This window comes from Tricharina praecox, assembly GCF_024521635.1.
Source record: "Tricharina praecox strain CBS 144465 chromosome Unknown BZA05scaffold_2, whole genome shotgun sequence".
NCBI classification, from domain to species: domain Eukaryota; kingdom Fungi; phylum Ascomycota; class Pezizomycetes; order Pezizales; family Pyronemataceae; genus Tricharina; species Tricharina praecox.
The window spans coordinates 1,243,520-1,264,674 of NW_026250404.1; the positions used below are offsets into that span (position 1 = coordinate 1,243,520).

Here is a 21,155-nt window from a genome sequence, read left to right on the forward strand (position 1 = left end):
GTGGAACGTAAGAAGTCTCCCGGTGACGGGGTAGAGTGCCCAGAGTACATGCACTACGGTACGTCGAAGGTCGCGGCGTGGATGTTTGCCGTGGTGCTGGGTTCTCGGGATACAGCCCCTCGTGGTATGATACGACTACTACATACCGCTACCTACTGCTATGTACTGCTAAATAGTAGTACTAGTACCTACGCCATCCCTCGTCCTCGTTGCAGTCCGGTCCGATGCGGCGCCCCTGCCATATATAGCAATTCTGGAACAATGGTATCACACCAGATATCAACGTCAGCGTTTTTGTTTTTTGTTTAATCATCGATGCAGTCAACCTTGATGAGTCATAGAAGTAATGTATAATAAATGCCCTATTCCCCTCCTTTGTCTCCGACCGCTGGCCGCAAGCTGGCCGTAAGCTCGATGTCTGTTTCCTGGTCTCTTCCGTCCAGCCCCTCCTGTATGGCGCGCGAATGAAAGTAAAATACATGAAGAGATCTTCAGAACGGGAGAAAGACGGCCTATCGAGTGATAATCGCAACAAAAATGCGTCTATCGTCAACGCTGGAGTTGCAGTTGATTTTACCCCATTTTTCTATACTGAATGTACTCATTGTAAAACCGCGGATTGAAACGGGATCACGTTGGAAATAAAGAGGTGATCGAAAAGTCATTTACTAGGTATGTGCAACTGACTATCAACCAAACAAAACGCCAAAACCAGTAGTAGTGAAGTTAAGGTTAAGAGAGGAGCAGACTGGGCTGGCAAAGAAGGGTGAATGGATGCGGAAGTAATAAAGAGCGGGGACTACTTGCTCACTCGGTCAAGACATCGTTTCCTTACACGACTTTCCCCTGGTATCGCTCGGTGGTGCGAGCCCTCGGAAGCAAGCCCGGGAAGGAGGAGCGGCGAAGTTCATTGCTACCGGCGACAGTGGGAGACACCGGCACGCTGAAACGGTTCCTTGCCTTAAGCACGGGCTGAGCCAGAAGGTGGTCCTGGCTGCAGCTGGAAGTGGACATCGATGCACGGCGACCTTCATTCAGGTCGCAGACCTTGGGGGCTCTGAGAACGGCCGAGACGGGGCGGGCGACAGCGACAGATATGCGAGCGGAGGAAACTCTGCGATCGTTGGGGCCGAAAGAGTCCGGGTTTTCGGTGTCGGTCCGTCCTCCGTGGTTGGGCGGAGGAGGCGATGCGTCATTGTCATTGTCGTTCTCCTCCTGCGCCGCTTTCTCCCGCCGGTACCGGAGCACCGCAGCTCGCCACTTGTCCTTGCTTGCGATCGCCTTGAGCATCACTCGTCTGCGCGCACTTTTCTCCTTGAGCCGCTGGCACTCGACCATCCAGCCTCGCAGTACGGGGATGAAGAACGCCGCCAGTGCAGTGTACGACTCCAGACAGCCCCAGACCTGGTGCGCGCGCGACGGCGAGAAGTTGTGGGTTCCGGGGTACAGCGTCATCGGATAGACGCTCTGCAGCCGGTTCATGGCGAGGAGCGGCTGCAGGATTGCGGCAAGCATCACGAAGAATCCGCCCAGACGCTCGGTTGGGTCTTGTTCGGGCGTGATGTAGGTGAAGATCGCGAGGATGATGATTACTATGGGTGTTAGTGAGGTGGTGGAGCGCGAGGGGCGAGGACGACACACGAATGTCTGTGCCAATGTTGAGCGATGCTTGTAGCAACACTCCATCGGGATCTTCGAGGAAGAGACACCTGCCGTCTTTTCTGGTCGGTGACCTACGTTCTCATCAGCAGAATGACTCCATTTCTGCAATGTCACGGGGGACTCACAGTTGTCTCTCGGAAGAGCCACCGCCGCACCATGTGAATGGCAGAATCAACAGCGCAAACAGGCTGGCGGTAACCAGGAGAGTAACAATGAGGAGGTAGCGCCGCATGATCTTCCCGTAGTTCTTCCAGTTCGGAAAGAAGTAGGCCAGAAAGCCATACTTGAGAATCCAGAATTCGATCGAGTACACGAAACCGATGTAAAAGGAGACCTACAGATCATAAGCCCTCACTCACTCACCCCCGCACAAGCAAGTGGAAGCGGAGCTCACCTTATTAGCCCAGTGACTGTCCACCTCTTTCATCTCGTCATTCGAATCTTCGGGGTTAAGCCTCCACGTTCTCAAGCACTCATCTATGCCATAGCTCATGATGAGCACGCCGTCGCAGATGATCAGTAGCCCAACCGTGTAGTACGCCGTACTGTTGACCACGTACGCGGGGTCACGGCTCCACGAGTGGCGCCGGTATAGGCACAACCTGATTCCCATCATGATGAGCGTGGCAAAAATGCCACATGCCACCATCACTAGGAAACCAAACAGCTCGAAAGGTGGGCGGAATGGCGGGAGTAGGTCATCGCCTTTGGAGTCGCCCCCGGGGTTTGTCCTGTGAACGAGTAGGTTAGCAGGTGTCGAGGGCACCTGAATAGTAGCCGAACCCGTTCATCGTTGAAAGCACGAGACTCTGTTGCTTTATTGGGGTTGAATGTGTTTCAGTTGTGTGGTGGTCGAAGGACGGATTGAAAGTCGCACTGGTGATGATGGTCGACGGGGGCTGTGGAAAGAAGAAAAGAAGTGTGAAGAGAAAAATGAAAAGGGAAAACGAAAGTAGACACAGAAGTGTGAAGAGGAGAGTAGAGACAGAAGTGCGGCTGGGGGTCTGTGAGTTTGAGTATTGCTCAGGTCACTAGCGGCTGGGAAAACCAGAGAGAGTGACATATCGTGATCAACTGTGGCCAGCAGTCAGCCACAATCCTTCCACGATGCTTCCCCACAAAGTTCTGGAGCTCACTGCTGGAACTGCGGAGGAGCCGTTATGTTAACTCACAGGTATGTCGCTGCTAGTCCTGGCTGCGGGGCCGCTCCGTAGTACTATCTGTCCCGCTATCTGTGAAAGACTTCTATTTGTGCGCTTAATCAGTTAAGCGCCTTCCCGAAGATTCACAGGGTCGATCGTCACAATATGTAGTACTGACATGCTTTTGTTTTTTGTTTATCCATTGATTGCATGCGACCTATTCGGATCATGGCAATATCCACCCATACACCTCCGTTTCCACGCCACTGTCCAACCTGACTTTCATCGAGCGGCCGATGTGGCTTTCCCCGCCCTCCGCCCCGGCCTGTCCCTAGTATTGCCATGCCACTCACTATCCAAGTCTATATGTTCAACTCTGTCGAGTGACACGAAATGAGCAGCCAAGACGCTAATCTCGGATGCTTCTGCTCTGGGTTCCGATCACACTCCAGAGTCCATACCTCTTCAGCTCCTCACTTCGTCAGTTTTCGTGTTTACCGTTTGGGCTAACTTTCCGTAGATTCTGCTTCCAACCAGCCGCCGAATTCCTCTCGAGCTTTCAGAGTTGTTAAACGAGCGACGATCCCAGGCTCGGCACGAGTGCAATCTAGCCTTCGGTTCTCTTTATCTCTCTGGGCCCTCCGGTCCGGGAGTCGTGGTGGATTGCAGACGCAGGTGGATGGATGCCAAGTATCCCCTCGATGGCCGTCCCTCATCGTCGTCATACTCCGAAGCAAGACATCGTCAATACGAGGAAACGAAAGGCTCGCACCTACCTGCCCGCATCTCCCCGGCTATGTTCGATACGGACGCGCGTGGACAGAACTAAGGAAGCGACGTTGCGACAGTCGACAGGAAACTAGAGCATACCATCCAAAGCTAATGGCGAATGTCAAGCGGAGCATTTGCGTGCTTACGCTGGGCAATATGCCTAGGTGCGGTACTCTATCCTTCAACATATTCTCGGAGAGATGGGCGGAAGGCAATTGAAGGCTCTCTCTTCTCCATTGACCCCGGTCGATTACTCACAGCACCCTCTGCACCTGCAGCGCCCACTCATACGTACATCTCACACTACACTACGTAGGCCCGCGAATGAGCTTACTTATTAGCCTGATGCCCAAAGCTCCCAAGCCGTTCGTCCCACTCTAGAACGCAAGTAGAACAACGAACGAACTCCCCGCTTCGACCACAATCACGCCGTCGCCATCGTCAACCGTAACTAAATCAAGCCATCGGAATCATCGATCGTGTCGCGCGACCGCCACTCCCGAGCCCAACCAGCCAGCGCTGTGATCCCCTTGTTCCCCGCCCCGCACAGGTCTCGCTCGCAATCATGACGCCCACCCCGCCGTCTTCGAACAGCCATTCTCCGCCCGAGCAACACATGTCGAATAGTGCGTATCGCGTGGTGCGGAAACGAAACCGAGTTCCACTATCGTGCGGGCCATGTCGGTCTCGAAAGTAAAACCCCACCCCGCACTTGCCCCTCCACCGTGCGTGGAACTCGAGCTAACTGCGATAAGACTGAAGTGCAACCGTTCGTCGCCCTGCGAGAACTGCGTCCGTCGCAATGATGTCCCCGGTTGCACCTATGCGACGTCTACACACTCGGCGCGACAACGCAAGCAGTCGGCGGGATCGAATGGCTCGTCGGACGAGATGCAGTCGCGGATCGACCGGCTCGAGGGACTGGTGCTCTCGCTCATGTCGGGCAACTCGAATAATATCAACACATCGCCGCGGAACCGCGACACGCGTAGTTCGTCGTCTGGCGCTGCAGCGTCATATCCGAACTCGCGTGATAGCGAGGGTGATGATGATGCTATGGGCTACGACGAGCAGGACGAACACGAGGAAACGCACACCGTCGAGGAGGAGGTGGAGGAGGTTAGAAACGCGCTGGGCGTGATGAAGGTGCAGGAAGGAAAGTCTTTCTATCGGGGCGAGACGCACTGGGTTGCCATTCTGTCAGAGGTTCGTCAACACTCCACGGCCAGATTGTTTTCCTTGAGCTCACGGCTGATCACGTCGGACAGATTACCGAGGTTAAAAAATACTTCGAAGAAACCAAACAAAAGTACGAGAGTGAGCTTGCCACGATGCGATGTCAGACGGCTATAGAGAAACTACAGGCCACCGGGTTTCCTTTCTCGGCAGGCCGCCCACCGTCAAAACCAGAGATTTTAGCCCTTGTACCGGAACAGGCGATGGTGGACCGGTTGGTAGACTGTTTCTTCAGGAATCACGACCCCCTATTCCGTACGTGAGCCCCCACGGTGATGCATTCGTCGGTCATTCTCTGACACTGTATAGATGTCCTGCACCGACCATCATTTTACAAGCAGTACGAGGAATTCTGGCGTGATCCTTCCAAAGTGGATATATTATGGCTCGGTCTACTCATGGTGATCATCTCCATCAGCGTAAAGATTCATGACTCTATCGGCGAGCCCCTGAAAGGGGTCGTAGGACGTGATACGGCCGAGACGTGGCATGCTTTCCGCACTTCAGCCGAACAATGCCTAATAGTGGGCGAGTACACCAAAAAGCCATACCTGCACACGGTACAAACTTTGATTCTGCTGTGTATGTCGTCGACGGACGATAGTGCCTGGCTATTCCTGGGGATGGTCGTTCGGATAGCGATGAGCATGGGCCTCCACCGAGACCCGCAGCAGTTCCCTGCCATCACTCCGGGAGAGGGCGAGATCCGTCGACGACTCTGGACACAGATCACCTGTATGGAGCTACTGACATCGATCCGGATCGGCCTGCCTTCCATGCTGAAGGAAGACGAATGCGACACGAAACTGCCGCTGAATCTGCATGACGATGAGATAGGCGAAGATGTCACCACGCTTCCACCGGAGCGCGGACGGGACGAGCTGACTGGTGTAATCTACATGATATGCAAAGCCTCGATGGCACACACGCTCTGGGAGGTCATCCGCCAGGTGAACTCGGTCAAGGCACGGCCACCATACGAGACAGTCTGGACTCTCGAGGCTGATATCAATGCACGCTATGAACAAGTCCCAAAGTTCCTCCATCTAAAGCCGATCGCGGAGACCGAGAATGATCCCCCGTGGCTTATAATCCAGCGCTATAACCTTGATATCCTGCGTCAGATGTCGCTCCTGACACTCCATCGTCCGTATGCCACCAAAGCGCGACTGAACGCCCGCTTCGAGCACTCGTACCACCAGACCATCGGTGCGGCCATGACGCTGCTTCGATACCAAGACGAAATTGCCACGCAGAACGAAACCGTCTTGCGTCACGCACGGTGGTACACCGAGACACAGGGCGTCCAAGAGTTTCTTCACGCCGCCATGATTATCAGTCTCCACCTCTCATGTCCGCTGGCTGCGGTTCTCGTTGACGAAGAAGACCGGAAACGCAAGTTTGCCGCACTCTGCAGATCGCGCGACATCAGTACCAACCAGAAAGATAAATCCGTCGAGGCGAACAAAGCTTCCGGCATCATCACAGTCATGATCGAAAAACTCAAGCGCGAAGAACCCGGTCACGAAGAGCGACTGCGGAGACAAGCCGAACAGCAGCAGCAGCAGCAACAGCAAAAACAACCCAATCATTCAGAACAGCACCTCACGGCCTTCGAAAGTGGGCTTGCCAACTTCAACGCCGCGCCCCCCATCCCTGGCCCGAACTTTTCCGCCACCTCGTCCACGCAACCATTCTCCGGCTCATCCGAGCCACTAAAGAGCGAACAAGCAGCCGCATTGACGCTCGGGATGATGTCTGGCGGCGGCCTCACGCCAAACTCCGCCTTCGCGTCACTATTCGACCGCCCCGCCGTGTCCACGCCCGGCGGAACCCTCAACCTCCCGGACGCAGTCAACTCCTCACTACCAACGACAACACTGGGCGACCTACCACCGCCGTCAGGCGGAGCGCTCTCGCCGCCGGGCTGGAACTCGCTGTGGGGCCCCGCCGGATTCGATATGCCGCAGGGCTCCGAGTGGGAGGACTGGGAGAACTTTATGCGCGGTATCGATCTCGACACTAGTCAGCTGGGCGGATTCCCGGTCCTCGCTGGCATCGGGATGTATCCCCCATCGGCGGCGCAGGATAGGCTCGATAAGAAGTATCAGGACGGAGATGTGTCGGGTGGTGGTGCTGGTGCTGGTGGTGGCGGCGGATTGTAGTGCTGCTCTACTATAGTGCAAGCGACGGGCTCTACACTCTACATACCGTACCGTACCGATGGGCGTTTTGGGTTTTCTTTTTTATACTTACAATGTAGGTATCATGTTGATGTTCGTTCACGGGCGAATCATGTATAGTGATCGGCTTAGCTTAGTTGGTTAGTGGCCGGCGATATTATTTCTGCTCATTCCCTTTAAAGTCGGTGTCGGGTGTTTTGTATGATACTGTACTCTATTATTATGAATGTGGGGAAAGTGAGTGTTATTGGTGTCTGAATTTCCGGTGTGAGCGTGAGTCGACGGAGGAGAGCGTCCGGGGAGAGAGGAGGAGGGAGTGGGAGGATGTGAACTCACTTTACTACTACCTATATGAGCACTCATCGCGATCAACACGGACAGCCATGCAATTGTGTGCGGAGTGACCAGTCTCGAGGCCGCAATCATAGGCTGCGAATCCAGAGCGCTCGCAGGCCATTTACGGAAGAAATAAGTGCCGGATCTACATATCCATCATACGAGCACACATGTAGGTAGTATAGTACGGTATGATACGGTAGATGAACTCGTATGTATCTTAGATGAGTATGATAGGTACTTGGCTACCTACCGTATCATATGTAGGGTACTCAATGTACTCCACATAATCTACTAAGGCCGAATGCAATGATGATTGAGCAGAAAAAGGTACTCCAATGTCCAGACTCACACGAATGATGATTCGCTGTCGCCTCCCACGCCGAAGAAAGACGGCGAGCGGATGGATCACACGCTGCGGGGAAATTCCTACTGTTATTGACTAATCTACCGCACTCTAAGATACGGTGCTTTACTTTATGGTACTTTATGATACTCTGTTCTAGTTCGACTCGTGGGGATAGGACAGGACAGGACAGTGTCTGATGCCGTCGACGCCGCCGGCGCAACCGCAGCCTTAACGGCGGGTTCGGATTGGAGGATTGACTACCATCTAATATGCGCGGGTGATTGGAGGAGTACTCTACCTAGAGATGTTCCCCCCGCTCCCCCACCGCCCCCAACTGTGCAATAGGCTGCCATTCACTGCTGCTCAAGCCGTTGGGGAGAATGCATAGATTATGCAAGTACCTATGTATGCGTGACCGCAAGTTCGCAACGAGCAAGCAAGCTGGACTGTGCAGCCCCAGGTGCTCGTCTACGGGTCTAACTATTGGCCTAGACCGTAACCCCGTGCCTCCGGCGGCGGATGCAGCGCGGTGGTATCGATGGCTACATACTACCCCGGGCCAGGAAGACGATTGGGGGAGGTAGACGGGGCCTGACATCTCATGAAGCGCCCGCGAATTGGCAATCATAGGTAATCTGCAAACACCCATTGCCATTGCTCTGCTTTGCTTCGCTTCACTACCTATCATCCTACATATCATCCTACCTATATATGATCCATACCATGCCATGCCATACCATATACCAAAACTCCCCGCCCACCGCTTAAGATGATTGTGAACCCGTCATGAAACCCAAATTCTATGCTATACCCAAACTCCATCGCGCCCCAAAAGAAAAACAGATGATCATGAGCTATGGGCCTGCACGAGCTCCCCCGTCCTCCGGTAGCGGTACCCCGCTCCCCCTCTGGCGACCCGCCCAGGGCACTCCCATCCTCCAGATTTCGTATAGTACCGACTCGGGGGGAGGTGATGATGGGGCAGTCGGGGACGGTGTCGATGGTGTACTTGGATGTAGACGCACCGGCCGCACCGGGAGATGGTGCGGCTGGGTGTAGTGAGTGCGCCGAGGGGTGGCTTGCGGGTTCGGTCGTGGGTGCCGCTGCCGGTACCGGCCTCCACGGCTGTAGAGTAAGCTCCGTCGATAGTCGAGGCGCCATTCGGGAAATGAACAATGGTAAAAGTAGTAAAGCTCGTGGGATGAGATCGAGGGAGCCGGCGGTTCGGGTACATGGGAGCAATTTTGGAAAGCAAGTTGCCGCCGACAATTGTCACTCACAGTCTCACACGGCTCTTCCATATGTATGAGCCTCACACCGGAGCCGCGGACGCTGGCCCAATCATCACGTAGAACTCGTAAGTACCAAGGTAGGTGAGCAGCACATCTTCGGTCAAGTTATCCCGGTTGGTTGGTCGGGAATCCGGTTTGTATCCATCCCGCATCCCGGAGGGGGTTTGTCGCGAGACAGTGAAGTTCGGCGAGAGCAGGTATATAGGATGAAGAGTGTATAGGTAGTAAGGAGATACCTAGACTTGGGCGGAGCAATTGGGCGAGGAAAGGGGAGAGACGTTGGGTACCGTAGTGCCAGAATGAGCACGTACCTACAGCACAGTACAGCTCTCAACCGATGCTGCCTGCACACACGAAGGTGAGTACGCACTCCTCACATCATCGTTACGGTTGCCTCCAATACCGGCCTCCAATACCGTACCTAGAGTATTCCCCATCCAGCCAGTGAGGACCGAGAAGCGTCGCGGACGTTGAAGAGTGGCCCTCAACAAAGCCGAGCATGATGTCTAGCAGAGTTGTCTAGCCACAAGGGTACGGAGGTACATGCTTAGCCACATATATTCGTGTCTCGTGTGTGCGAGGGGGCGAGTGAGATCGCGAAGCCAATCAGAGCGCCGTTAGGATTCTTAGGGTTCCAAGGACTTGGGATGGGTTGGAACTTGGGGGGCGCGGTTGGCCCGTGACATGTGGCCTTGTATACGCACGGACAATCGTTAGTGGTCGGTACTTTTAAATAGGTCACTCGGAGCCGGAGGGTAATATGTATCATACTATGTATCATGATTCATCAGTGTTGGATGTTATTTGTGGTGTTGGAGAGGGGTGGGGGTGGGGGTGGGGGTGGGGGTGGGGGTGGGGGATTGGCTGGTCGGTCGGTTGGTTGGTTTGGTTGATTGGTTTTGGTTGTGAGGGGGTGGTGAGGACTGGGTGAGAATCCGCTCCGAGAGCGCCGGGGTGGGAGGGAGAGTAGGGATGGCGGGGCGGGGCGCCGGCAAGATAGACGAGACGACCGGATCCCCCGTCTGTGCTCAAGTGCGTATCCCATCTTACTGTTGCGGGGGGCGGAAGGGGGAGCGCGAACTCAGCGCTCGCGGTTTCGGAGCACCGGCTGGGTCTCGGACGATACATACTAGTAGAGTAGAGTACTCCAACCAGAGCTGAGCTCTACTCATACGAGTCCTCTAGCTTCGGGTTCGAGAGAGAGCTCGCGACGACGACGACGACGAAAGAGAAGACGAAGACGCTCGATTAAGTACAGCAGCAGCGGATTGGAATTCGGTCTCGTCGGGCGCACTCTGGATGGGATCCCCGGAGGGGTGCCTGGCAGGCTTTGCTGTACTACCGAAGCAGGAGTAGGGAAGTAGAGTACTTCTCAGGAGTACTCTACATGCGTGTTCGGTCAGGGACGGACGGGCTTCATCTCCATACCTATCGCAGAGTGCCTGAGTACTCTACCCACCAACTACCGGTACATACCTATCAGTACTATACACATACTTCTTACATGTCTCCAGGGTCCATCGCCATATCGCATCCTCCGCTCGAGCTGAAGAACCTTCCGCGGCCGAATTACCGATGACACACTTCCCCCCCCTCTTCGTCTGTGCCAGCTCATTCGGATTCCCGTCTCCAATCGCGCGCAATTACATATGGTACGGTAGGCACCTACATACCCAGTGCCTTCACATCGTACTCTTCTCTTCACTTCTCGCGTTTTTTTTCCTGCTGCAGCGTGGTAACAAACGAAACGGAATGGAATTCAATGCGCTGTCCATCTCTCTCTCGTGGCCACCATCACACAGACACACAGAAGCATTGTACAGCAGATCGCCGTTGTGCCGCCACCAGATCGACAAGACGGATTCGCATCTGCGCGGAAAAAACAAAAAGCCGAACGAGAAGTTACACGCAGCACGCTGTGAAACAAAAAGAATATGTACCCAGGTAAGCACGTATCTATAGATTCACGCGTTGGATTGGATTGGAGTCGAGTTGTCGGCGGCGGCGGCGTTGGCCGGGATGGGGGGGAAGGGGGCATAGACATGGGCATGGGCAATGCGCATGCAATTGGCATGGGCATGTGTCAGGGAGGGAGCAGGGTAACTAACCGGTACTAGTACTCTATTATCGTCGGGGAGGGGAAGTTGGAACAGGGCCTGACTCCTGGCTCCTGAGGCTCTGTGCTCCGGCTTTTCCTCAGCTTCTCTGCCTTCAAACACGTCGCGTTGTTGTGCGAGGAAGGACCACGTCGGCGGGAACGAGGGGTCGACGACGCACGCCCGCTCCACAACGGTTAGTGCCGAGGCGAGAGGCGAACGCTTGCAAGTTACCTAGCTGCCCTTGCACTCGTTGTTGGTGATCCCGGTGGTGCACGATTCACGGTACATGCCTAAGGTACTCACTTGCCTCTTCCATACTTCGTGCTGGGGGTTGGGGGTTGGGGGGTTGGGCCGGACCCTGCAAGACATCCGGAAAACAAAAGAGTCGCTCGTAGGGGTGGGTGTGCCGGTGTGCTACGGAGTGTCGATGCTGGGGATGATCCCTTTTTTTGGGTACGGGCGAGCACGCATAAAGAAGGAAAGTGGGAAGAGGGGGGAGGGGCTCTGCGATGGGGGGGATGGCAGCCGGCCGGGAGCGCGGGACTTTTTTTCTTTTGACGTTTCGAGCGCGCGGACGTTGGGGTTGTGCGCGGGACTTTCCTTTTGACGTTTCGGAGCGAGCGAGGACGCCGGTTCGCTTTCGGAACGTCAAGCGCGAGCACGAGCACGAGCGCGACGACGACGCGAGCGAGCGTTGGATTCGGCCGGACTTTTATTCTGGCTCACTAGCGATGGGGCCACGCCGGAATATCGATGCGAACAGATGGCCAGCTGCCACGCCGATTCCAGCTGGCCATCACATCGGAACGGCACCCATCGGCCAGAACTCCCAGCTGCCATCGCCAGCGAGTAATCGACTGCGACAATAATCCACCGGACGCAGAGCCGGAAAATGCAGCACGACAGGGACAGCGACAACGCCGAGGGGCAGTCGTGGATTCGTGGATTCGTGGATCCGCGGATTCGTGGATGCGCATCGAACACGCCGGAGAAAAAGAAAGGAAGGAAAGAAGACAGGAAATGGTTGTTTCTCCCCCCCGAAGACTGCCTCCAAACGAGACTGGCCGTCGAATCAGAAGCCGACGCTGCGGGTTCGGATGCGAGATGCACCGCGCTGCTTCATGCGCCCAATCAAAGCTGCGCCAATTGCAGTAAGCTGCGTGGAGCCATGAGCTGGCCCTTCCGAGCCAACCTCCTTTGACCGTCGCCACCTCCACCACCGAGAGAACGACGAGAACGATAGCGAAAACTTTTCTCATAGGTGCATCGGACCTAGTCCGCGCGAAAGGCGAAATCTGTACGCTTCCCTTCCGCCTTCGTTGTCGACTGCCGTTTATCCCTCCCATCCACCCCCATATGCCTTGGGCCAGCCATGTTTGCAGGTAAGCAGCAGCCCTAGCCAGGCAACCGGCAGCAGAGCTGCTCGTCGAGCACACGCCGGCTCGAGCTTGCGCACCAAGGGAAGGAAAAAACTTGTCTCGATGAAGTTCTAATTGCTTGCGAGCCTGTGCTTTGTCCTCCTCGCGCGCACCCCCCCTCTGGCACTCTACCGTATCAGTGATTGTCTCGATTGATGGCGTCCACCAGCAAAGTGCGTCCATGACGACAGCGTAGGTTTGCAGACGGACGGCGGTCTGGAGGAACTGGGGGGGAGGGGAGAGAACGGGGGGCATATGCTTGAGACCGCTGTCTAGTCGAATCTGAATTTATTGTGGCTGTCTGGCAGTTTTGATTTCCGTCGATTTTTTTCTAAGTTGAACGAAGTGCTGCTGCTCGCTCGCTCTCCTACCATACTCATTTCATCGCCCTCCTCACCGATATCGCCAGAATCCGCCGCGCTCACTCGATCCCTTGAGCGGAGCAATTGCCAACTTGCAAGGCACCTCCCTACCCTACCGTGTCTGCCTGCCTGCCCGCCTGCCTGCCCGCTCGCCCGCCTGCCTGCCGGCCTGCTTGCCAGCCTACCTGCCTGCCTGTGCCCCGTGCCTGCCCCGTGCCTGCCGTACCTGCCGTACCTGCCGTACCTGCCCACACACCCGTACGCACCTAGCTAAAGGATTCCGCCTACGTCCATCCATCCCATCCTACACCGCAAAGGACCAGTAAGTTTCATAAGTTTCACATTTTCACATTTTGCTCGTTTTCGTCGTTTTCCTTCTTTTGGTCGGCCCGTACCACATGGAACGAAACGCAGCCAATCGATGCTGTGCTCCCTCCATCCACTACTGGATTCCATGATTGGGATCTGTTGGGATCCCGAGGTGGTCACGTATCGAATTGGTGCGTTTCCGCATTGGCGAGGCCCACCCCCCCTCCCCCGCTCCCGTCCTTGCCTGCTTGCCTGCTTGCCTGCTTGCCTGTCTGTCTGTCTGTCTGCCTGCCTTCCTGTCTGCCTCTGTTTGCCCGTCCGTCTGTCCCTCTGTCCCTCTGTCCCTCTGTCCCTCTGTCCGTCTGTCCGTCTGTCCCTCTGTCCGTCTGTCCCATCTGCCCTCGTGTCCGCACCTGTCCACACCACTCCGTGTGTACCGTTGTCACCTACTGCTACCACTCACCCGGTCTTCCGGGGTGGGTGGGGGAGAAGTGTGCGATGGCTACGCACGGATGGAAGGCAGGTACGATCGATGGCAGGTTGGTGTGGCTGGATTGGATAGGTGGGTGGGTGTGATGGACGGGGGGAAACAAGGCCAAGGCCAAGTCGCGACGGGCGGGAAACATGTTCCCCCTTCAATGCCGGCTGGCCAGCGAAGTCGAACAGCACCGACAGCGAATGGAGCAGCACGACTGACCTTTTTTTCTTTCTTTTTCGAGTCCTTTCCGGCCAACACCGCCACCACCACCACCGCCCCGCCCCGCCCAGTCGCTACCCAGTCGCTACGTACCCTGGCCCTCGCTGTTCGAGCGACCCCTGGCGTTTGCGCTTGATCCCAGGTCGTTTCCCACGGCAGCCAAACAGACGGGCCGGTCTCTGGGTGCGTAGCGTCGGCGTAGCTGCTTCACGTGCTATCCATACATATATGCACTCGGAGGGAGGGGGGCACTCAGAGACATGCTTTGCAGCCTGTCCAACACGCTTGCTCTGTTCCGGCCGCCGCCACCCCCGGCGCACCTGGCCCGACAGCGCCAACAGCAGCAGCAACAGCAGCAGCAACAGCAGCAGCAACAGCAGCCGCAGCATCAGCCCGAAAACCAGGCCCAGAATCACACCCAGACTCAGCGTCAGGATCAGGATCAGGATCAGCACCGGCTCCGTCAGGATCGCACTCAACCCCACCACCAGCTTTTCCTCACCCACTGGCAGCGATGGCCCGGCGCTCCCCATCACGCATATGTAGCTGTAGCTGTAGCACACTTCGCACCCGCATCGACCTCCCCGACAGATAAGCGGCCGCCCCAGCATTACTATTGTTCCGCGCCCCTGGCCCGGCCTTCTCCATCCTTTCAGCTTCCCGCAGCTGCTGTGTCCGCCTTCCGCGAGCAGCCTTCTTCTTCTGCTACTTTCCCTCGCCCTCCCCCTCCCACTTCCCCTTCCGCAACACCTTCTTCTTCACCCCCGAAAGCGACAACACCAGCATTCGCTGCCGCCTCTGCAGCTTTCGACCTAGTGCCCAAGGTCATCGCACGCTGCTCCTCTACCACCACCACAACCACCACAACCCAGCCTGCCCGACAACATTCGTCATCGACGACCCCGACCACACTCAAACTAAAAAAAACAAACACATCCCCCACATACACAGAAGAAACATTATTACAGCCACAATTACCAGCTGCTGGTGAGGGAGGAGGATTAACAAAAGCGGGGCCTCCGGCACCCACTTCGCGGCCGTCGCCGTTTGCGTCGCCGTCGTCGTCGTCGTTCCTCTTCTGGAGCTCTCTGTTCTTCCCAAGGTCGAAAGCTCAACACGCTTCTGCCCCCGGATCGCTATCTCCCACGGTCACCTCCCCACTAAAGATGCTAAAGGATGATGCATCACTCAATCGAACGAGAGCATCGGCCGCGATAACAGCCGGAAAGGACACAGCAACCACCACCACCACCACCACCACCACCAGCACGACACCAGCAACCACCACCACCACCACCACAACAACAAAACCACAACAGAGAAACCCAACAAAAAAAAGCGTGCTATCATATTTCTCTTCGCCTGCCGGACAGAAGTTTTTAGACGATTTGGAGAAGGAGGCGCGAGCAAAGCGCAACGCGAAGGCGGGGGTGGAGAAACAGCCATCGCGGACCGAGAGCACTGATGGGGCGGTGCACCACATCTCACTCGCCGATGGGCGCGAACCGCGGGGGCGACAGGATTTGAGTGGAGGATCGACAGCATCGGCAGATAGTGCGGGCAAAGCTGGTGCTGGTATTGGGCGAAACAAGGAGCACGAGGTGTGCCCCGACAGCGACTACGAGAACAGGGACCACGTACGACCCGCCAGCGACCGACACGTTGCACCGGCTGTCTGGGGCGACGGCGGCTACAGCCAATCACCGACCAGCCACCACATCAGACCTGCAGGCGCTGCACAGGCATTGAGTGGCGCACGTGAAGCCCCCGGGCGGGGCAGTGTGGATGGAGACGTGTTCGAGGGTGAGTAAAGTGTGTTGACGCGAGATAGCACCATCGCAAATTTGCCTGCATATACTCCCCAGTCCTATCGCCGTTGCGATGTTTTATATTCCCTCTGCCCTGCATTGTCGGCCATCCTCTCTCAGTTTTGGTTTGCTAATCACCAAACAATTTTCGCTTCAGACTCCAAGAAGAAGAAGACGAACGTCGTCGTCAACGGAAACGGAAACGGAAACGGAATCAAGCACGACGTTTCCATACGCTCTGAGCTCTCTGTCCGCGACCAAGTGAAGCTGAAGCGTAGCTTCGACCAGCTACTGCGTGACATCACCGAAGACCAGAGTACATCCGAGATGGGTCTCGGACGACTGGAGTTCGGTTATCCGTTCAAGACCGTACGCTGGCCCCCCTCATCTCTCGTCCCCGATGGCCGCTTACGTGCATCGTGGCTTGCCGTCTTGCATGAAGCTTCAGCCCTATTGTTAGACACCCAGTGGATGTTGATGTGCGTTTGTTTAGGCTCGTCGGACAGCTCCTACTGCATCGGAATCGACTACCGTTGCCACCACCACACCAGTCGCCGTCCAAACACCCGCTCGCGTTGGACCAACGTTCAGCGAGAATGGAATCGTCCCCCAGATCCTCCCAGCCAACAACAGAGTCGTCTTGATTGCGGATGCCGCTCAAGACCCAACCGACTTGGACGCACGGGAACTCCACACGGGGTCCAATGTCGTCTGGATCATCGAGAGCGACTTTCAGATCAACGTCCGAACTCCTAAACAGGCCCTCAAGGCACCCGAAACTGTCGGCTCATCCTCCAAAGTAAAGTCAGTTCAGCCCCTTCGCCCCCCATTGACCCCATCATAGTTAACATGATATCACCCTCAGACGGATCAATCCTCTCCGAGACACCGTTCGGCTGCGATGGCGTGTATTCCACCCCGAGTACACAGAAAAGAGCGAATTCACCTTCGAGACAGCGGCCGGCTCCGGGTCCGAACTCAAGCGCAAGATCACTGCCACCATCGCGGAACACAAGACGAAGCGGACTCGCGACGACGATGTTGAGACCCATACCTTCAACGAGAAGCCGTCCATGTCCACCGAGCCGGTGGTGAAGGAGCCCAGCACTGGGTATCCCACCAGTCTGCTCGGTGCTAGCATCGGTTTGATTGATGAAATCATGGGATCTCCTACCGTACACCGCGTCGCTATCCCTGAACCCCCCGTCGTCGTTAAGGAGGCGTTCGGCATCCCGCAACCTATCGTCGCACCATTCATCGCGCCTATCATCAAGTCTGTCAACGATAAGGAGCCGGTTGTCACTAGGCCAATCGTTGAGGAGCCTATCGTTGAGGAGCCCAGCGTTGAAGAAGAGGCTGTTGTCGTCGAGGAGCCCACCGTCGAGGAACCAGTCATTGAGCAACCCATCGTCGAGCCCATTACCGTTGAGGAGCCCGTTGTTGAGGAGCCCATCGTCGAAGAAGAGGCCGTTGTCGTCGAGGAGCCCATCGTCGAGCCCATTGCCGTCGAGGGGCCCATTGTCGAGGAGCCTGTCGTTGAGCAACCTACCGTCGAGCCCGTTACCGTCGAAGAGGCCGTTGTCGTCGAGGAGCCCCTCATTGAGGAGCCCATCGTTGAACAGCCCATCGTTGAACAGCCTGCTACGGTCGAGGAGCCCATCGTCATCCCCGCGCCAGTCGAGGACGAAGTCGCCGAGGTCGAGGTTGAAGAGACCCCTCTCGTTTTGGACACCGCCTCATCTCCCGTCACCCAGCTGCCCTCTCCCCTCTCTCGCGTTGCATCCCCCATTCCTTTGGAATTTGATGCAGAGGAGGAGGCCGAAATCAAGGAGGCAATCCAGGTGGCGATGCAGGACGAGATTTTGGAAACCGAAACCCCCGAGGTCGTGACCGAGACTCAAGCTCCTGTGGTCGAACTCGATCTGTCGACACTTCCAGCTCTTCCCGACTCCCCCATTCTCGAAGCCATCGATATTGAGACCCTCCCGCCTCTTCCAGAGTCGCCTGTTCTTGAGGCTGTGGAAGCCGAGGATTCTGAGGAGATGGCAGACATCGAACTCAGCGATGCCCAGGACGAGTTGACCGTTGAGGGCGATGTCCCTTCCACCGAGATGGTCCGCCAGCCTTCACCCCCTTCGTCTCAACCCGGCACTCCTACGATGGATCACAGTGAAGAATCGTTGAAGATCGTTCCTTACATGCCTCTCACTCCTCCCGAGACTCCATTGAGCTTCCGCAGTTCTCGCGAGAGGACCATCGAGTTCAACTTGCCCCTTCCGTTGATCATGCAGCCTGCGCCCCCGCCTGCCACTTCCATCTTGGATTCTCCCATCTTCTTCAGAGGTAAGGACAGGCAGGTCGAGGACTCTCCGTCTCACTACTTTGTCCCAGCTCCTCCCTCCCCGTCGTCCCCATCTCACTCGCTTCACGATTCGCCTCTGTCGACATCGAGAATGCGCAGGATCGGGGAGACAATCAAGGAAGAGGACGAGGATGTCGAAGAAGTTGAGATTCCCGCCAAGGTTGAAGATTACGAGAGTGATGTCGAGGAGATTGTCCGGTCCCCACGTGGATACCCGTCGCCCCCTTCATCTCCCATGCAGGTGATCGTGGACGCCCCGACCAAGTGCAAGGAGTTGACCCGTGTTCCTTCCTTCACCATCATCTATACTCCTTCTCCTCCTCCGTCGATCCGCGATGTTGTCATGGGCGAAGACGAGGATGGTGGTGTTTCGATTGCTCGTGGTGCATCTCCCGCCTTCGACCTGTCTACCTCCAAGGGTAAAGAGCGCGAGGAAATCGCACGGACCCTCCCCTCGCCGGTGCTGGAGCAACATGAGGATAAGGATATCGAGTACGACTCTACCTGCCGTGCCGCCTGGGCCACCGCCGACGACATCTTCCTTGGTCAACCCGAGCACTACCACTACTCGTACCAATACGACAACCGCCGTCCCCCCACCCCCGCCTCCTCCATCTGTTCGCTTCAGCGACGGTGGTCCGGCGTTTCGCGCACCAGCTACCAGACCGGAATCACCACCCCTCCCGCTTCTCGCCCGGGTAGTGCCCTCGGCTCCAACAAGCTCATCGGATGGAATGATTCCGACCATGCTCTCCGCCGCAGTGACTCTTACACTGGCAGCATCCGCCGCGACCAGATGCGCGACCAGTCCCGTCCCCGCAAGCCGCTGCTTACCGCCACCGAGGGTTCCTCCGCTGAAACCGGCCGTCCCGCACTGCGATGGAGCATGAGCATGCCTCTGATTCGCGAGCAGTGGGCAGTCCAGACCGCGACAATCTTGCCGGCCAATCGCAGGGGCTTCGCCTCGGCTATTCCGGACGAGAACGTAGAGGAGTACGACGTCCAGATTCCCGGCACCATCCAGCTTCTCCCTGCCACGCGTGGGGTCATTGTTACCCCGCCCCGCATCGAGCGTCGTCGCCGCATGCGCCCGCAATACGAAATGGGCCCCCATCGCCGCAAGATCCGCAGTCTGGTTGTATACTCGCCCGACGATCAGCTAGAGGGCATCGGCCAACTCTTTGGGGAAATCCGTGAGTTCGAGGAGGTTGAGGACGAGTCAAGGGTTACCGAAATTGTCGAGGTCGAAGAGGTGAAGCCAGTCGTGTCCGAGATGCCAACTCTTCGCCGTGGAGAGTCCGTCAAGGAAAAGCTGCCGAACATGATGCGCCGTCTCAAGTCGCGTGCTTCAGCTCCCGAGGTCGAGAGGCCACACATGTTGCGCCGGCTCAAGTCCAAGGCTTCCGCGGTCTCGATCGACGGTGGTGCCGCTCTCCCTGTCGATGAGAAGTATTCTCTCCCTGTGCCCAGGATTGTGGTGCAGAAGGCGGAGTCCCTCAACGAGCAAAAGCCCAACCTGCTGCGCCGGCTCAAGTCTAGGGCTTCGTCTTCCGACATTCTCAAGATTGCGGCTTCCGCTGCTCCCGTCGAGGGGAAGATCAGTGTCCCTGCCCGCGCTACGTCCCCGGCTCCCGAGTCCGTCAAGGAGAAGAAGCCGAACATGCTGCGTCGCCTCGGTTCCAGATCTGAGAGTGACAGGCCGAACGTGCTGCATCGCCTGTCTAGGGCTTCGTCTTCCGACATTCTCAAGAGTGCGGCTTCCGCTGCTCCCGTCGAGGAGAAGATCAGTGTCCCGGCCCGCGCTACGTCTCCGGCTCCCGAATCCGTCAAGGAGAAGAAGCCGAACATGTTGCGTCGCCTCGGTTCCAGATCTGAGAGCGACAGGCCAAACGTGCTGCATCGCCTGTCTAGGGCTTCCATCCATGACATCGTCGCCGCTTCCCCTACTTCGGCCGAGGAGAAGATCACCGTCATTCCTCGCGCTACGTCGCCGGCCCCAGAGTCCCTGAAGGAGAAGAGGCCCAGCATGTTGCACCGCCTCAAGTCGAGGGCTTCCAGCCACGAGATTGTTGCGCCCGCCCCCGCCGCCGAGCAGAAGGCTATTACCCCGCCACCCACTGAGGAGAAGCCTGACCACACTCTTGATTACGCGGATAGGCCCATCACCCCCGAATCTGACGATGATGATAAGATTTCCATCGCTTCATCCGCCGAGAACGGGCATATCGTTCCCGAAGCCAATAACGATGTCGAGGTTATTCCTCGCGTTGCGACTCCGGTGCTGCAAGCCGAGCCCATCAAGGAGAAGAAGCCGAGTGTTCTGCGTCGCCTTGGGTCCAGAGCGTCCTCCATGCGCGAGGGCGAGAAGCCGAACATGCTGAACCGCCTCTCGAGGCATTCCATGCATGACGTTGTCGCCGCTTCCGCTGCCCCCGTCCAGGAGAAGATTTCGGTCATCCCTCGTGCGGTCACCCCGGCTCCTCGCGCTATCACTCCGGCTCCTCCTCGTGCGGTCACTCCGGCTCCTCCTCGTGCCGTCACTCCGGCTCCTCCTCGTGCCGTCACTCCGGCTCCTCCTCGTGCCGTCACCCCGGCTCCTCGCGCTGTCGCCCCGACTCCCCGTGCTGTCGCCCCGACTCCCCGTGCTGTCACTCCGGCTCCTCGTGCTGTCACTCCGGTTTCACGTGCGGTTGCTCCAGCTCCCCGTGCGGTCACTCCGGCTCCTCGCGCTGCCACCCCGGTTTCACGTGCGGCCACTCCGGCTCCTCGCGTTGAAACACCGATCCCACAGGCGGATTCCATCAAACTTGGGAAAAAGCCCAGTCTTCTGCATCGTTTCAAGTCTAGGAACGGCACGCAGGAGATGCTGGGTAAGCCTACCGCCGCTCCTACCGCTGTGCCGGAGCCAGTGGCTACGCCGCCTGCTGAGGAGAAGGCCTTCGTCGTCCCCCGTGCTGCAACCCCGGTTTCGCAAACATCGTCTGTCAAGGACAAGAAGCCCAACATGTTGCGCCGTCTCGGATCCAGGGCCTCGAACGTTAAGGACAAGCTTAAGGACAAGGTTTCCACTTCCTCGACGAAGAAGCTCGACAAGGGCAAGGGAAAGGTAGTTGTTTAGCTTAGATTGTC

At 56.9% G+C, this 21,155-nt stretch overlaps 5 protein-coding genes across 5 annotated transcripts; 2 read left to right on the top strand and 3 right to left on the bottom strand.

Annotated features, from left to right (window-relative positions):
- Nucleotides 1-656: 656 nt before the first annotated feature.
- On the bottom strand, nucleotides 657-2,614 carry BZA05DRAFT_107378 (uncharacterized protein). Its single transcript, XM_051478540.1, has 5 exons — nucleotides 2,446-2,614; nucleotides 2,057-2,393; nucleotides 1,788-1,996; nucleotides 1,642-1,733; nucleotides 657-1,592 (listed from the first exon to the last, which is right to left on the bottom strand). Exons 1-5 carry the CDS (start codon nucleotides 2,451-2,453, stop codon nucleotides 832-834), a joined length of 1,407 nt encoding a protein of 468 aa, XP_051343569.1. The 5' UTR covers nucleotides 2,454-2,614; the 3' UTR covers nucleotides 657-831.
- A 1,402-nt stretch (nucleotides 2,615-4,016) lies between these two features.
- BZA05DRAFT_107333 (fungal-specific transcription factor domain-containing protein) lies at nucleotides 4,017-7,028 on the top strand. Its single transcript, XM_051478538.1, has 4 exons — nucleotides 4,017-4,268; nucleotides 4,331-4,781; nucleotides 4,844-5,066; nucleotides 5,121-7,028. Exons 1-4 carry the CDS (start codon nucleotides 4,141-4,143, stop codon nucleotides 6,974-6,976), a joined length of 2,658 nt encoding a protein of 885 aa, XP_051343570.1. The 5' UTR covers nucleotides 4,017-4,140; the 3' UTR covers nucleotides 6,977-7,028.
- Nucleotides 7,029-7,056: 28 nt separating this feature from the next.
- BZA05DRAFT_107315 (uncharacterized protein) lies at nucleotides 7,057-7,457 on the bottom strand. Its single transcript, XM_051478537.1, has one exon. It carries the CDS (start codon nucleotides 7,418-7,420, stop codon nucleotides 7,136-7,138), a length of 285 nt encoding a protein of 94 aa, XP_051343571.1. The 5' UTR covers nucleotides 7,421-7,457; the 3' UTR covers nucleotides 7,057-7,135.
- Nucleotides 7,458-11,550: 4,093 nt separating this feature from the next.
- BZA05DRAFT_384962 (uncharacterized protein) lies at nucleotides 11,551-12,859 on the bottom strand. The gene has a single exon (XM_051482363.1). The coding sequence runs from the start codon at nucleotides 12,741-12,743 to the stop codon at nucleotides 11,796-11,798; it is 948 nt and encodes a 315-aa protein (XP_051343572.1). The 5' UTR covers nucleotides 12,744-12,859; the 3' UTR covers nucleotides 11,551-11,795.
- Nucleotides 12,860-15,022: 2,163 nt separating this feature from the next.
- BZA05DRAFT_415213 (uncharacterized protein) lies at nucleotides 15,023-21,144 on the top strand (the record flags this gene model as incomplete). The annotated part of the gene is made up of 5 exons (XM_051485296.1): nucleotides 15,023-15,659; nucleotides 15,822-16,033; nucleotides 16,158-16,468; nucleotides 16,530-20,896; nucleotides 20,936-21,144. 5 exons carry the CDS (start codon nucleotides 15,023-15,025, stop codon nucleotides 21,142-21,144), a joined length of 5,736 nt encoding a protein of 1,911 aa, XP_051343573.1.
- Between the last annotated feature and the right edge of the window lie 11 nt (nucleotides 21,145-21,155).

Excerpts from the sequence above, each read along its gene's own strand:
- BZA05DRAFT_107378 (XM_051478540.1), bottom strand. Across the intron at positions 1,734-1,787 it reads GGCTCTTCCGAGAGACAACT|GTCACCGACCAGAAAAGACG; the intron begins GTGAGTCCCCCG and ends ATGAGAACGTAG. Across the intron at positions 1,593-1,641 it reads CAACATTGGCACAGACATTC|TAATCATCATCCTCGCGATC; the intron begins GTGTGTCGTCCT and ends TAACACCCATAG.
- BZA05DRAFT_107333 (XM_051478538.1), top strand. The coding sequence starts at position 4,141 with ATGACGCCCACCCCGCCGTCTTCGAACAGCCATTCTCCGCCCGAGCAA. Across the intron at positions 4,269-4,330 it reads GGGCCATGTCGGTCTCGAAA|ACTGAAGTGCAACCGTTCGT; the intron begins GTAAAACCCCAC and ends AACTGCGATAAG. Across the intron at positions 4,782-4,843 it reads GGGTTGCCATTCTGTCAGAG|ATTACCGAGGTTAAAAAATA; the intron begins GTTCGTCAACAC and ends CACGTCGGACAG.
- BZA05DRAFT_107315 (XM_051478537.1), bottom strand. The coding sequence starts at position 7,420 with ATGATTGCGGCCTCGAGACTGGTCACTCCGCACACAATTGCATGGCTG.
- BZA05DRAFT_384962 (XM_051482363.1), bottom strand. The coding sequence starts at position 12,743 with ATGCCCCCCGTTCTCTCCCCTCCCCCCCAGTTCCTCCAGACCGCCGTC.